Source organism: Gymnodraco acuticeps, unplaced genomic scaffold, assembly GCF_902827175.1.
Source record: "Gymnodraco acuticeps unplaced genomic scaffold, fGymAcu1.1, whole genome shotgun sequence".
NCBI lineage: Eukaryota > Metazoa > Chordata > Actinopteri > Perciformes > Bathydraconidae > Gymnodraco > Gymnodraco acuticeps.
Genome location: NW_022989942.1, coordinates 994,587 through 1,011,583, shown reverse-complemented (window position 1 = coordinate 1,011,583; position 16,997 = coordinate 994,587). Strand labels below are relative to the sequence as shown.

Below are 16,997 nucleotides of genomic sequence, written 5' to 3'. Positions count from 1 at the left end.
TCTCAGAACTGCCAACTTAAGCCCCAATTATGCCCAATCTTGTTGCCCTGAATTTGAGGTTTACAAAAGATATTCATTTTCTCTCTCTCTCTCTCCCTCTCTCTCTCTGACACACACACCCACACACACAGAGAATGCGAGGTGACCTTGAGAAGCATCTGGATATAAGGTGTTTGTGCATGTGTGTGTGTGTGGGCGAGTAAATGTATCCCTAGAATTTCCAGCTGAATCAGTAATGAGCTTTTCATTACTTCAGCCTCAGTTCCCCTGGGAGGAACACACACACACACACACACACACACACACACACACACACACACACACACACACACACACACACACACACACACACACACACACACACACACACACACACACACACAGACACAGCAGGAAGAGCATGGTAAAAGGTAGCTGTGGATTATACTCTTAGCAAGTACTTATCAAAATCAAATTATAAAACTATTGCTAAATAAAACAGCTGTGAGGGAAAGAAAGACAGAAATAACAGTCGGCTATATCCTGTGAATATTGTGGTAAATAAAAAGTGGTTAAATATCTAAAAACCAATGATGATGGCTACATTCTAAAACATTAAGCCTACACACTGTACGTAATATGTTAATATTCATAAACCGGGTCATTTTATTATTTGTAGACTTTCAAAACTTTGGCCTGCCTGAGAAACTACAGCCACTTAACTCATTCCTGGTAGTTCATTTGTTACAATGCTTCCAAGCATTGTAACACGCTTATCATGTATTATACTGAGAGATACTCATTATATCAGAGACAAGGAATGAGAATGTTTTATTATGAGTCTACAGAACTTTGTGTTAAAAGGGATTACTCGATCAATGTCTATTTGCATACAATGATGATGTTGGTTTTTATTTTGACAGGATTTAGCTACTAACTGGTTGTACAAGAAAGCACCGTGCTTCTATTACGCCACATTTCCATTTAAACTAGCCTAAAAGTCTACAGTGAGAGGCTGTGAATAGGCAAAGCGGTGGTTTAAGATAGAGGCTAACAATGCTAACATGCTGACGTTACGCAGCTAAGCGAAGTATGTTAACCTAGCATGCAAACATTTGCTAACTATGAGTAGAACTCATACAGCTGTGGATGATGGGATACTACTTTTGCAGGTATTTGGTCATAAACCAAAGAATGGGACAAATTCAAATTGATGCAGCGTTAGGAAAACACTAAAATGATTACAATGAATTCTAATGAATCTAATGAATGTGTTTATCAAAGTTCATGGCAACCAAAAGTTGTTCAGATTTGTTCCTAAAAAAACATTTTTATCTCAAGGTGGCGCAAGAGAACATTCCTGGGAATTACAGTGAAGATGAAGATGAAGAAGATGATGATGAAGATGATACACTTTATTAATGCCTTACAGGGACATTTCTTTTAGGGTACATCTTCTGTGAATGTCTGTACAAAGTTTCATGGCAATGTCAGTTGTTGAGATGGACCAACAGAACTTGCCATCCCTCCTACCATCGCACTTGAATGGTAAATAAAATAAAACAACATTCCTATCATATAAACTGGAAAACACATGCTCTGGGCAAAAGGGTTATATATTCCATCATCATCTCGCATCCATAATTTCTTACTTTCGGCTGACAGAAAAACCGGCAGGCGGGGGGGGATGCATTATTTATGATCAAAGATCAATCAATACAGGGTTGCTCACCTGAAATATAAAATGAAGTTAATCAACCGGATGATCTCACCAAAACTTGTATTGCATATCAATCACCATCTCCAATATTAACTGTGCGGTATCATAGACTAAAATGTTATACCCATGTTAATGACTACTGCTTGTTTCCAAATGATCATAATAACAGTTAACGGCTTGCAGTGAAGCATCTTCCCAAGGTCACACTCACGAGGTTAAGCAGAGCCTCAAGTGGAATAATAAATCCTTTAGAGGAAACACATAGGGAAAGAAATGTGAGCTAAAGACTGCAGCGTAGAAGCAACGAGGGACTGTGATTGGAGCTGGATGAAAGCATCCACGTCAGAGAGATTGGTTGAAGGTTGTACATCAACAAAGCCAACGGGGGTGTTGTCTGCTGTGTGCGGCATCTGGATGCTCATTTAAATACATGTGGAGTGACGCTGGAGGTGGTGATAGGGAAAGCGATACAAAGCAAGGGCTTCTTTTTAAAAAGGTCAAGTATTGGAATACCAGAATCACTGCACAGATGAGGACTAAGAAACAGATGACGTCTAATCAGAGTCGCACGAACAAACTCACTCAGGTGGAGAGACGAGCAGAGAGTCGGACAGAGATAGGCAGGAAGCAGACAGGATATGAATATGAGAATACAGGAGATGCTTGTTGATAGCTTGAGTGCAGGGAGTCAACTGTGCACATCGTTATTCAGTAGATATTCTCCGATGTGAAGTTCAATTCTTTCATCTCTCTCGGGGTGAGTTGAACAAAAGAGAGAGTCTTAAGTCTCTTTGTATGAGAGAGACAGAGGGAGCAAAGTGAATGTGTAATTCTTTAATGAGCCCTGCCCCAAGGATCTATCATTTTAACTCTACTGCTTATTAACCATTGCCACATGCTGAACACACACATTCACACCTTGCTCTCTGCACCTACAGTACCCCCTATCTCATGAATATGATCTTCTCTATCCCCTTTATTATGAATTGTGTGTGTGTTCACTAGTCAATATACACCAAGCTGTGACATCAAAAACAAAATACAACCAAAGGAAGGAGACAGTGGTCGCTCTATGTGAAAACAAAAGGAAGAAAGTGCTCCAGTGTGGATCTCCAGAGATGTGTTATTTGCACACTGCTCGCACTCATTGCCTGTTTTACACCCTTATGTTCTCCAGCGCATGCATGTATAAAGAAAGCGCTTTCATTTGATAGCGCTGATCAAACCAATCCAAAGGCTGGTGTGGGGAGCTTTTATAGTCCCGGCTGCAGATTAGGAGCCTCGCCAGGCTTTTTATTGTTCTTTCTGGCTCCCTAGACAGATGCTCACGGATGCAGATCAAACTGTCTTTGGGCAGAGAGGGTAACATGGAAAACACTGGCCTTTGCCTTTAAGATGAAATGGCCTGTAAAGGCTTTGTGAATGCGGCCCCAGGGAAGTGGGGGAGAGGCCAGAGGAGCGAGGCAGCGATGATAGAGGGAAGATACATGGAGGTAGAAACAATACATTGAAAACGGTTCAGTAAAGTATCCTGTTGTACGCCCGTTATTTACTGCAGGATTATGGTAAGAGCCAAATACTGACAGCCTTTTAACTGGGCTTTGGCCAAATTCCAAGGCATTGTAAAAAACAAAAGGTTACAATACTTGGGCGAGAGATTGGAAAACATCTGCCACACCTCTTCTCTTTCTCTATCTCTCCATCTTCCCTCCCTCCCTCTCTCTTCATTGTTATCAAATAAGGACCCATGGGAGGACAGACCACCTGGTTACCATGGTTACAGGGATTGAGTGCCCCTTGCTAGTGCACATTCTCTCACATACATTCACACATATACACACGCACACACACACAAATACACACACTGTAGTTGGTAACTGCAAGAGCAGCTGACTGAATATAGAGTATATATAACTAAGTATGCAGTGAAACCTGCTTTAAATGTATTTATCCATGTCTTTAAATGAATGTTAAAGACATAAAGCCTAGTCATAGTTGGGATTTTGTGAGCAGCTTGTGTGATGTTTTGTATATTACATAGTTTTTTTTTTAGAATTGGTGCTTTCCAGACTACTCTGTAGTCTAGTGGTTGCAATGTGAGTCATGGACACCTAGAGGTTTAAATATCCCCAACTCTGTATCCACCACCACATCCCAGTTTAACCACAGCGATTATAATGACACAGCTTTCATTTTGTTACATACAGAAAGAGAAGAGAAGAGAAGAGAAGAGGAGCTATGATCACATTTGCATTATTGACATTATAGGACCTGGATGTCTGGGGAGACAGAAAGATCGGAGAAGGGGCAGATGAAGAAGGGATTGTTCTGGTTTGAGGAGAACAAAATCAATGGGTTTAATCTCTGTGAATTCAAGGGGAGGGGAGAATGAGAAATGACTAAACGAAGAAAGAAGAAGAGCAAAAGAGAAAGAAATAACTCAGTGAGATACTGTTTAAAGTCTTCTAAGCCTGCCTTTCTGATTGAATAAAACACATATAACAAATACCTAATAAAGTTCAGTGCAGAACTCCATAGCAACATTAGCATAAACTGCCATGACCTTTTTAATGGCAAGACCGTGTGTGTCTATGGGCATGCATCTTCTTCACATAACATAGTGAATTAAATGTACTTTTTAAATGGAAATACCCTCAATATAACAATTAATTTTAAAACAACAAATGACTGCAATGTAAGAGAAAAAACTATAGTATCAGATTTTCTGGCTGGACTTGTAAAATGGCACATAAAGCGCTTAGTTAAGCTTTGTGCTTTTAACTGCTCATATAGTTACGCCTTTCTTGTTTTCTGCTTTTCCTCTGTGGACATGTTTGCAAAGTGATCCTCCCTCTGTGGGCTGAGATCAACGTGTGAATGGACTTAAATCAAATAATAACAGGCTGTGTACTGTCTCAGCATGACCAAAATAACTTCTCACCGTTAAATGGCACACTTAAATAAAACACAGGCTTGGCAACGAGGTGTTGCATTTGTGAGGCTTCATTTCAGCTGTTGGCTGATTTGCCTGGCACCACACCTCCACCTAGCCTCCTCCACTTCTCATGTTCCTCTTCAGTATTCAACAGAGCCCAAATGTCATGAGAATTAATTAGAAGACAGGGAGAATATTTCCTTTGTATTACTCATCCCTGTTCATATAAGCAGTTCAGGGATGGAGAGAGAACTCAAGCTCAATCACGTGTGTGTAAAAAAAGGTTGATGCTAGGAAAGACATTATAAGTCAGGAAGCAGCACACTAATGGATCCGTCAGTTAGAAAAAGAGGTAGAGCATACATAAAACAGTGGATTACACACAAACACATTGCAGTAAAAGATGTATACAAATCCCACAAAAATGGGCAGAAGGACATAAACAATCATTTGTTGATCCACACACTTCAAAAAATGCCTTTCTCATTCTAGCAAATGTTTGCATTTTTTTCCTCTGAAGCTCAATATTTCAGAGATTCAGACTTAGCAAAGTGAACAGTAGGCAGAATTTTAAGAGAAAGTAAGAGAGAGTTAGGACGGCAGATTTAGTGGCAGATCTATCCATAAGGATGACATAGTGGCCTGCATTGATTTATCTGATGGTGTTTTATTTATACGTTTACTCATTACATGTACAGTACAGGCATATGAAGTAAAACAAAATGAACCACTGTGATTTGTGTGGTCTGGTTGATACCACATCACTCTTTCAGCTTCAGTGCGTGCAAGGCTTGTTTATATGCATAGAGATGCCGACCGACGGAGCGACATGCAGAAAATCCCCTTTTTGTCACTCTTTATTGTGATTCTTTCTCCAGGAACTCATTGCGGCTTCAGAGACACGATCCACACACGCTGCCACCAGCTCGGTAAATCATAACTAGCTATTTTCTCTGTAAATAGCCAATGTACCAGTTTCAGGCCCAGCGGGAGGCGTGTGTTTCCACCAATCTGACACATCAAGGTTATTCTATGACAAATGTGCAAACCAATACGTTATGTTTAGAGCTGGTAAATGAGGGGGGTGATGCAGAATAAGAAAACAAACATTTTAGGCGGCATAAATATTTTATCACACAATTAACACAGTCTTACATCCAAAACCATAATACTGTAGCTAAAGGATTTGCATGTATAAGCAAATGAGATCCTAAATGCAGTTGTGGTCTTGTTAAACAAACACAATGCCTCATTTGACTCAATGGTCTTATTTGTAATACTCCTGTAAAATGTCCTACTCATTATCAGATATGTTTTCCCAATGTGTCCCTGCTATATCACCAACCTAACGCAAATGTTAAATCAAAATCAGTACCTAGATTTATTTTAATATCAATGTTTTCTATACCTCTCCTGCATACTCTGTCTAGTTTGCCTGTTTATACTGTGTGGTTATTCTTATTCTGTTTGTTTATTTTTGTGATCCAAATCTCCTTTCCTTTCCCTCTTAAGCTCCCTATATTTACCAGTCCACTTTCACCAGTGCGATATTGTGTTCTTGTGTAGGAAGCCTTACCATTCCGGCATTTAGATTATTATGGCAAGCCATTTGAGTATTTATTCCATATCCTTGATATCAGACGGCAGCTGCCTACACTAGTTGGCTCTTTGATTTCACTTGTTAGATATATGGTCACACTAGTTTGGCACTCTGCTTTAATAGTTAAATAAAACATTACTAGTCACTATGGCAAGCCATTTGAGTATTTATTCCATTATCCTTAAGTGAAATCAAAGAGCCAACTAGTGTAGGCAGCTGCCGTCTGATATCAAGGATATGGAATACATACTCAAATGGCTTGCCATATTAGACTAGTCACTCTTCTTCAGCAACTAGTGGCACTTTTGTCCGACTAGTTACCACATAAGCCTTACTAGTGACGCCAGGAGCAGCACTAGTAGCACCAAAGTCCCAACTTGTTGATGAACTAGTGACCCTCTGACCGTACTAGTGACACTAAAAGTCTTACAAGTTAACTAGTGCGCTGCAAAAGCTCTGACATGTTAACTAGTTACAAAAAAGAAGCAGAACTTGTTAACTAGTGGCATACATTTTTCTGCACTAGTTAACTAGTAGCACCCAGAATAACTCACTAGTTAACTAGTTAATTTCAATGTATCTCACTAGTTAACTAGTAAAGGTCAAAAGAGGCATCAAATAGTTAACTAGTGAGTGATTTTGGGTGTTACTAGTTAAGTAGTGCAGAAACATGTTTGCCACTAGTTAACAAGTTCTGCTTCTTTTGTGTAACTAGTTAACATGTCAGAGCTTTTGCAGCGCACTAGTTAACTTGTAAGACTTTTAGGGTCACTAGTACGGTCAGAGGGTCACTAGTTCATCAAAAAGCTTACAAGTTGGGACTTTGACGTTACTAGTGCTGCTCCTGGCGTCACTAGTAAGGCATACATGGTAACTAGTCGGACAAAAGTGCCACTAGTTGCTGAAAAAGAGCGACTAGTGTAATGTTCTATTTAACTAGTAAAGCAGAGTGCCTAACTAGTTTGACCACAAATCTAACAAGTGCAATCAAAGAGCCAACTAGTGTAGGCAGTTGCCGTCTGATATCAAGGATATGGAATACATACTCAAATGGCTTGCCATAGATTATAGCCTGTCTGTACTTCCTACACTTATCCAATGTTTTACCTTTCTCTGTGTAGGAGCCATTTATGTGTGTTATCGGCATTTCAGTTTATTTTGTTTATCTTGCAATATTATTTTGGGGGTTTAACTGCACAGGATGTATAAATAGGGTCATAAGTGACCGGAAAGGAACAGGATGCAGGAGGAGGAAGAGCACACAGATCCAACCAGACCAGGCAGATGCTCACCACAACAAACATTCATCTACTCGTGCATACTGGTATTGTACAAACTAAGAAATAAACAGCATATAAACTGAATTCAACGACCGGAACTCATCTGTTGTGTGTCTGCGTCAAGATCACTCTAAAACTCACCAGTCTGCTCCAGCCTAGCGCTTTAGTTCTTTGTCTTTATCTCTCTGGATTTGTATCTATGTATTTTTTGTGAACTCTTTGTTTTATAAAACCTGCCTCCTGAGTTGTTTTGTCTACAAACTTTGAATTGTTCCAAAGAAACGTTCAAATTCTTTCTCAAGGTTATTTGTTGCATGGTAGAGGAAACAGTAACAGAAAAATATCCTTTGAGTTCTGCATACTCCTGAAAAAATAATAAAACGGTATCTTCATGTAGTCTCAAAAAACACAATTGTACATTTGGAATTTTCCTTTTTTTATTTAATCTTTTTTTTTCCGTTTCTTGGCCTTGTAGCAAAAGTCCAATGGCTTTGTACCATTCTGCAGCCAGGAGTTTGGGAGCCACTGACGTAACAGTTCAGGATAATAACAAGCTACACTCGTGCTTTGTGTCACTGGGTCAATACACACTCATGACTGCAGTCGAAACAAGTAAAGTGACGGAGTCATTAGTTTGCCAATGACCTATGAGCTTATTACAGCATGCCCTTGGGGAAGAGAAACCCCACTACCCAGCGACATCACCAGGGTGTTGTGAGGGTGACATGATCTGATTATGGGCAACAACGGGATAATACCCAAGAATGAGCTCTGATTTAGTAAATTATCACAATGGAGCCATGGAGCAAGAATGCCTCCAACAACACACGTGTATTGTATTCCATTCAAGCACTAACTACAGAAAACAAACAAACACAGCTATTACATTATTGGATTGACCTGAAAATAATTGGCCTTCCTGGAAAGTCCAGTTCAAACCACTTGGGTGTCATGGAAACTTTCGTCACCAAAAAGGCAGTAGGGGGCTTCTCTTATGTTGACCAGTTAATCAACATATGTGTTTTTCCAGCTAAAGACAGTAAAGCTTTCCATAACGTAAAGAGGAGGGTCTTTGAGTACTGTTGCCCTTCAGACGGATGGTTGGAGATGACATTTTTCCAAGATAGTAGATCTGTTTGCCTTTTATGATGCCGGAACACAGATTAGTTTAAAAGAAGAATGCAACTAAAATATATAGTGTGAAAAATGTTGACCAGTCTGATAAAAGTACATATCAAACTTCTCTCAATTAGCTGCTTACTTTAAGTGATGCTATGGAGTCAGATTTGGGTCAATATTCTCGCGCGTAAAACAAGCTACTCACGAGCGGAAAATGTGCTTTTACACGCGCATAAAATGACCCTCGCGCGCAGATTAAACCCCCGCGAGCGGCTCTGCGCCCGCGAGCGGCTCTGCGCTCGCTCGCGAGAGAGACAGCCCTCTTGCTTGCTCGCGGGAGTGTCAGCCTCGCGGAGTCTGTCTACGCGCGCGTGAAAAGTTTCTGGCACTTTGGGGCGGAGCCACTGGACTTTGATTGACAGCTGCCAGGAAACCCGGGGTTGCCAGGTTTGATAAATGCCTGAACTGCCAAGAGCCGAGCAGTGACGGCAGCAAAATCTAGGTGCGTACAGCAGACAGTAGCTAGCAGTTTTCGACGGACACAGCCCACTGAAAAATATATTGTTTTATATCAAATTAATGTATATTACATTATATTACATTGCATTTAGCTGACGCTTGTATCCAAAGCGACTTACAATAAGTACATTCGACCAGGAAGACACAACCTTGAAGAAAACAGAATCATATATATATATTAGCTGTACACTTTACGAATATAATAGTTTTTTATGGACAACTTTACCATTCAATCTCGTCCAACTGATTTTGCTGCCGTCACTGCTCGGCTCTTGGCAGTTCAGGCATTTATCAAACCTGGCAACCCCGGGTTTCCTGGCAGCTGTCAATCAAAGTCCAGTGGCTCCGCCCCAAAGCAGAGATGGGGACTCGAGTTTGTGACTCGGACTCGAGTCGCACTTAAGTCGCACACACAGAGACTTCAGACTTGACTTGGACTCCTGCTCAAAAGACTTCGGACTCGACTTGGACTCGTGTTTTGGGACTCGTGAACAATCATTGTGTTTTCTATTTTTGGCGTATTAAAGGTGGGGTAGGTAAGTTTGAGAAACCAGCTCGAGATCGCTAGAATTTGAAAATACACAACCGGAGAAAATCTGCCACTTCCTCACAGAGCCCCTCCTCCAACACACACGAACGCGCACATGACCAATGAGGGCACGAGTTAAATTTGTGCCCCGATGGAACGCTGACAGGCAGGTAGGCCATCCAGTTACTTTAGCCGGGCCGGCTATCGGGATGTTAAGAGCATTCCATGGAATATAACAAAAAGTGTATCTCGAGCCGGTTTCTCAAACGTACCTACCCCACCTTTAACATTAACATTAACATCATGGTAACACCATGGCGACCGGCGGCACACCTGCAGCTGTACCGCTTGTAATTAGGTTCAACTATAAAAACTTCGAACAAAACGCCGGCGGCACCAACAAAAGGAGCGCACACTGCAAAGTCTGCAATATTAAAATCAAGGATGCTGGTGCAACAACGTCAAATTTCATCAGGCACTTGAAAACTCACCCAGAGAGGTCAGTCACATTAACGCCTATGGACGGTTAGCAAACATGTTTAGCTCAGCATCAGCTATATAATGTTAACTTAGCTTGCTACTAGCTTTGTAACTGAATATTTGAAAAGATGAGTGAATGTTTGCTTGTCACACTTGTTTGCGTTGAGTGGCGTTGACATCCAACTCTTGACATGACATAAAAAATGTCGGTAACGTTAATCATTACGTTCCGCTGCCACCATCTACTGGCTAACGTTAAACGTAGAAAAATACATAGTTACATACATAAATACATCTGTCGGTTTATAGGCAGGTTACAGGTTTATTGTTGACCACGTAACGTTAATGTTACAGGTTTATCAGGTTACCATTACACTGGGTTTGAGTGAGAGGAGAGAGGAATATGTTTATTTATAGTAGACTTAAAAGATGTAATTAGAGACCCAGTGTAATTAAACAATACGGTTGCAGAGGTCACATTTTAACATTTTTGCCCACTGGCCAAATGGCTAGCCTAGTGAATGTTGACATTTTACCAGCCACTCAATAGATTGGCATTGTTATTTTTGGCTGGTGCGTGCAACACACAGTACCAGCCACTTGCATGATTTACCAGCATTTGGCTGGTAAATGGTGTTAATGGTAGATATCTCTTTTGGAACAGGTCATGTTTTAATATCACCAGTTCAGTATATTTCATATAATATTGCAGCAATAGTTTTTTAGTTGCAAATGGCACAGAACAAATGTTAACTTTTAAGTACTTTTAACACAGTTTCCCTGCGGGGGATTAATAAAGTATTTGTGATTCTGATTATGAAGTGTTTTGCTTATAAGTTGTTTGCATTTAGCTAAAGTGTGATGTTTTTCCTCATATTGCATTGCAATAGCCTGTTTAAAGTGATCATATAACAAACAACTAATCAGTACTGATACTGTATGCTAATAGATATAGGAGTGATAATAATACAGTAAATGCTTTGAATGTCTTAGATATAGCTGTGCAGTATTCTTAACAGACTGGATAGCAGCAGACAATAGAAGGCTTATTACAACCAGAAGAGACATGAGACTTTTATTTTTTAGAGACTTGAGACTTGACTTGGACTCGTGACCAAAGACTTGAGACTTGATCAAGTCTCACCACACAAAGACTTGAGACTTGACTTGGACTTGTGACCAAAGACTTGAGACTTGACTTGGACTTGCAAAAAAAGACTTGTGAACATCTCCGCCCCAAAGTGCCAGAAACTTTTCACGCGCGCGTAGACAGACTCCGCGAGGCTGACACTCCCGCGAGCAAGCAAGAGGGCTGTCGCGAGCGAGCGAGCGCAGAGCCGCTCGCGGGGGTTTAATCTGTGTGCGAGGGTCATTTTATGCGCGTGTAAAAGCACATTTTCCGCTCGTGAGTAGCTTGTTTTACGCGCGAGAATATTGACCCAAATCTGACTCCATAGATGCGGTCATACCTAAGCACGGCCCCACAGTACAAGAATGCTGGTCAATTTACATAACAGATTTATTTTGTGTGTTTTTGTCTGTGTTGTTGTCTGACACAGCTCCTAGCAACTAGTGGTGCAACAGTTTGATACCTTCACCAGTCTGTGTTGATACGAATTTACACATCATTTGATTTTTAAAGGCGGACATAGACATTTGTTATACATAAAGTATTGGACATATATATACATTTATTAAAGAAAAATATATTATTTTGTATTAAAAGTGTCAACAGAATAACATGTATTTTAAAAAAAATGTTTTGCTTCTCTATCTTTGAAGGTATAACCTTAGTATTAAGTAAATTCTGGTTATAGCCTAGTAATGCATTTATCCTCCCATTAAAAAAGGGTGGTACAAAGGGATAGTAAAAATAGGAATACACAGAGGAAAAACTAGGTACTCAAATGTTTTTTTTCCAGGTCAAGAACAAAACATATGACATTTGGTCAATAATTAGATTCAACAATTTTAATTAGAGGACATTTTAACTACATTAAATATGTGGGGTTGCCTCAAGGCCCCTCCTAGATCTCCCTGTGAATCCATGTTTAATATATGAGCAGGAGCCTGGTGAATGTGTCAAGTGTAACATGAATAATTACAGTTTGGATCCCCATTTCTGTTTTTTGGATGACCTGGTTGGTGCATCCTTTATCCTGGCCAAAGAGGAAATAAACGTCTGAGACCAGCAGAAATAAAGCTGGTGAAGAGAGGGAGGAAAAGAAAGAAAGGGAGAACGATAGAGGGGGGGGGAGTAGTTGAATCCATCTCTCACTATCCCTCCCTCTGGGCATTTCCCTGCTGGCACAGTATGTGTAGAGGCTGCAGCATATTAAAACCACCACTATGCCTTGTACTGTGTGTGTGTTTTACTTATAGGTGCATATATATGTATATTTTATCACGTGTTTGCATATGTGGATTTTTAACGTGTGCATCAGAATCCATATATTTTCATAGTGAAGACCGGACATGCTTGCAAGTGAGCATCAGTTGATGTGTTTATATGTGTGGGAGTATGTTTGCTAATGTTTACTCCTCTATTTTTGACAGTGTGTACGTGTGTGTGTGACTCACCGTTTTCCACACCAGATGCTTCACAGCCATCTTCATCATCGCAGTCATCCCCACTCCCTCTTTCTGTCTGTGCGCTCCCTCCCTCCTCTTCCTCCACCTTTCCTCTAGTTTTGCTCGCCCAGCCGAGTTCCACTAACAGCTCCTAAATAAAACACACACACAGAAACACACAAATGTAAAACGTTGCACGTACACAAGCATCTATGAGTGACAGTGTGTTGTAACTTCTGATCAAACACCATCATCAGATCAAAATTGGGATAATAATTGCCATCACTTTATTACATGTTGTTTATTTTTGTATGATTTGTGGTATGACTATCGTTAACTTGTTAATGTTAACTATTAATTGGGATTGTTTGCTCGTAACCTCTCCTGCACAATGTACTTAATTATTCATTGAAATCACTCACTGCCTCTTTTATATATGTGTATATGTGCAAAAATGTCATAACTGAGGTTGTGAATATAAAATGTGAAACACTGAATATTAGCCAAATGTAGCATTAATCTTCAGCTCACAAATCAAATACAGCTACAAATGAACAAGGTCAAAGGTCAGAAATAATGTATTTGCAGATAATACTTGAGTGATAATGATCCTAAAGCAGTGATATAAGAGAAATGCTTAATGAAGAAACACACAATAATCTTATTGTTCCATCTAAAGGGACTGAATTCCACAGAAAAGATAACAGAACTCAAAAGAATAATGAGAAATATAAACACAGACACACACACTCAGGTCAGAGAGCAGAGTGAAGGGTAATTGAGGTCATGCTGTCTCTGCAGGAATCCATATTATCTACTGCTCAGTTAACTCACAGTGTGGATGCTGTGGCTAACACTTATTTGTGATGCTGAATGGAAACCTGCACTTCCTATACAGTAGCTCAGCTAATGAGGGAGCCAACAAAAAACATCCATAACCCTCAAATATTGGGGTCAAGAATTTGATCAGGACAACACAAACTTGTTGTCTATGTAAGAAACTATGAAATAACAAAATGGGAGTCGGTAGGTTGTTACTCATATTGTCTAGACAACAGGAACATATAATTGGTTCACAGTATGATAAATGTGTCGTAGAGAGTGAAGGTGGGTAATATATCAACTCCAGCTGAGGGCGGAGATAAGGCAAACATCCACCAGTTTACTAAGGAAAAAGGATATATGGCGGTGACATTTCACTATATATCTACATTTACAGCAAAGCTTATGCTTAAAAATTGCATCATCTACCGTAATGATTTATGTTATTTTACACTGGTGAAATCTGTCTGTCAAATGAAATACTACAAAGGTCTGTTTGGATTTATAATGACAAATATTAGAATTGTATTGCTATGCAGCGTAAGATAATTTGCCTCACCGCCTACGTTGCCTGTTGCTTGACACCCAAATCCATTCTGCTTTCTAATATTTTAACATGGCTTACTTCTGCATTGCAAATATAATCCCTTTAACACAAGAACATATGGTATAAGCTGCTGCTACAAAGTCACTGTGGTCGCAGTGTGACACACACATATCGACTGAGATGGCAAATAGTATACATTTGTAACCCTGGAAATGTGCAGCAGTAGACATACACATTTTGTAATGCAATGCACATTTAAATACTTGACTGGAACAAGGAGAAGCTAAGTTATAAAGGGTTAGCGTTTTCACGGTATTAAAATAGCAATCGTTGATATAGTCTACCTATGTTTAAATTAGTTTCCCTGCTGAATAGATGCAGGTTGGGTACACATTGTAAGTAGGGACATATGGCCTCCAGTAGGTGTGGGGCAGCCTGTGGAAACAAGGGGAACCAAGGTTATTAAGTGACAGCGTGTCCAAAGGGACATGGAGACTCTGTGCAGTGATTCACCATCATGTCATCAGGCTGCAAATGAGGCCTGAGGGAAAACCAAACACATTACAGCAAGGTTTATATCAGGACTGTGTTTCCCAGTAAAGAATTAAAAAATAATTTGGGTCATGTGGTGCTGAAAATCTCCAATGAAACCATTACACTGCTAGTCATTTAATTTACAACTCCAGAGTGGTTTGTCCTATCTAATCATTCCTGAAAAAAACGTATAGTTTCATAATTTGTGTCTCAATGAGATTTTACAGCTGTATAAATAAAGGCTAAATAAAAAATAAAAAAATAATAATAGACATGCAGTCGATATTTGCGTTGTTTAAGGCCCTGTCACACTGTCCCGAAATGGACACACGATAAAGGAAATGTTCAAATTCGGCTGTGATCGTAGCAACATCGGGCCATTCGTGAGGGCATCTTAAGCCATCGTATGACCGCCGGTGGAGTTTCTCAGGCTCCGGCAGCAACTTCGTGAGCGGCAACTTCGTAAGGCATCGTGAGGGCATCTTGTCAAATCGTGTCATCTTCGTGTTATCATCGGTGCATTCACCCTCACTCTGATCGGGGCGAATGCCCGATGGCACCGATGATAACACGATGGCCTTACGAAGGGCACAATTGACACACGAATTCAACACGAAAATGAACCTTCGTAAGGTCCTTCGGCAATTTTTTGGCATGCCAAAGATTTTGCCACCGCTCACGAAGTTGCTGCCGGAGCCTGAGAAACTCCACCGGCGGTCATACGATGGCTTAAGATGCCCTCACGAATGGCCCGATGTTGCTACGATCACAGCCGAATTTGAACATTTCCTTTATCGTGTGTCCATCGGGTTGTTTTATTGCACAACAAAATCATGTAAATATATTATGTAAATAACCCAATTTGTGTTCTGTGAAACTAAAAAGGATATAATATATTATTTTGAAGGACAGTTGGCAGGAAGTTGTTGTTGTTATGGAAACAACATTACGGAGAAAACGTAATATTTTCTACATATAACGACGGATAAAGTAAAGAACAAAGTCTGAAGATATCAGTACAGTATCATAGTACTGTAACACAATTGTTTTTGGTACTTTCATTGCAGTTGTATGTCTTAAATGTAATGTAAATGTTGCCTTCGTGTGTGGTTCGGGGCCATCATCGTGCGAAATTCACAATTCCATATTCGTGTGCCCATCGGGTGTCAATTTCGGGACAGTGTGACAGGGCCTTTAATGGAGTATTTTACATTTTGGAAATAAGCTTATTTAATTGATTGTTAAGAGATAAAGATAGACCTCTCTGATATTTCCATCCTAGCAGCAACAGGGAAGTGAACCCATAAACTTTCTAAACCACATGCAACACAAATGTCCCATCTTGCAACGTTAAAGAAAGCAAAAATAAAATGTGTGTACAGTATGTGCAGTTGATTCGGATCCACTACATACATTTATTGTTTTTTCCTTGGGCCATGCTGTCAGGATCTCGACACAAACTAATAAACCCAAATGCACGACCCAGAGAAAAAGTCTTGAATGTAAAGAACATTTAATTTTAATTTCACAGATCAGGTAATCCCTCTTAGTAGGTACTGGAAATAACAAAAGGCGCTCACCAGGAGGAAAAAACTAGCCTAACAAAAAGAGGACTTAAGAAAAACTTAAGCCTACAAAATTAACAAAAGAAACAAAACCTGATATGAATTAAAGCGATCCTTTCTGAGCTGAGGCTTGGTACGACCATTCGGAGAAACAAACAAGACGAACTGACACAGGACAGGGGAGAGACAGGACTATTTAAACACGAGGTGAGTGGGAAAAGGTGGAAACAATCAGGGGCGGGGCAGACACTGATGATGGTGTGAAAAACACACAAGGGGAGGAAGAAACAGGGCCTGACATGAAAGACAAGAGGTAAATACAAAATAAAACAGGAAATGCATAAAATACATAAACATAACTAACACATTTGACGAGACACAACACATACTACACTCTTCTACAAAGTTTTTTTCATAATCCAGGTAACCCTTTCACATATAAGTATTTTGGAAAATTAATTGATTGCTATTTTTAACATTCCACCAATATTACACATTCATACAGCCCTATTACACTGTTATTACAACCATAGTACACATAATTATACCCCATTACACCCATGTTACACCATTATATACACCTGTATAACACCCGATTATACCCATGATACACCAATGCTATACTGTTATTACACTGTTTTTAGACCCATATTACACCAATATACAGAAACCACTACATCAGAGGTAATAACGGTACCTGACCAATCACAGTGCTGATGGTTAGAATGTAGCTAATACAAAGTATTGAATAATTGCCATTCAGTTCGTATTTTGTTTTTAATTAATTTAGTCCTGTC

At 39.9% G+C, this 16,997-nt stretch overlaps 1 protein-coding gene across 1 annotated transcript in view; it reads right to left on the bottom strand.

Annotated features, from left to right (window-relative positions):
• The window catches only part of LOC117542435 (glypican-5-like), a 73,727-nt gene that overhangs the window by 6,813 nt on the left and 49,917 nt on the right, over positions 1–16,997 (bottom strand). Inside the window, exon 9 of the mRNA XM_034210092.1 lies at positions 12,742–12,883. Within this exon, the coding sequence (XP_034065983.1) occupies positions 12,742–12,883 (142 nt within the window). The remainder of the gene's footprint in view (positions 1–12,741; positions 12,884–16,997) is intronic.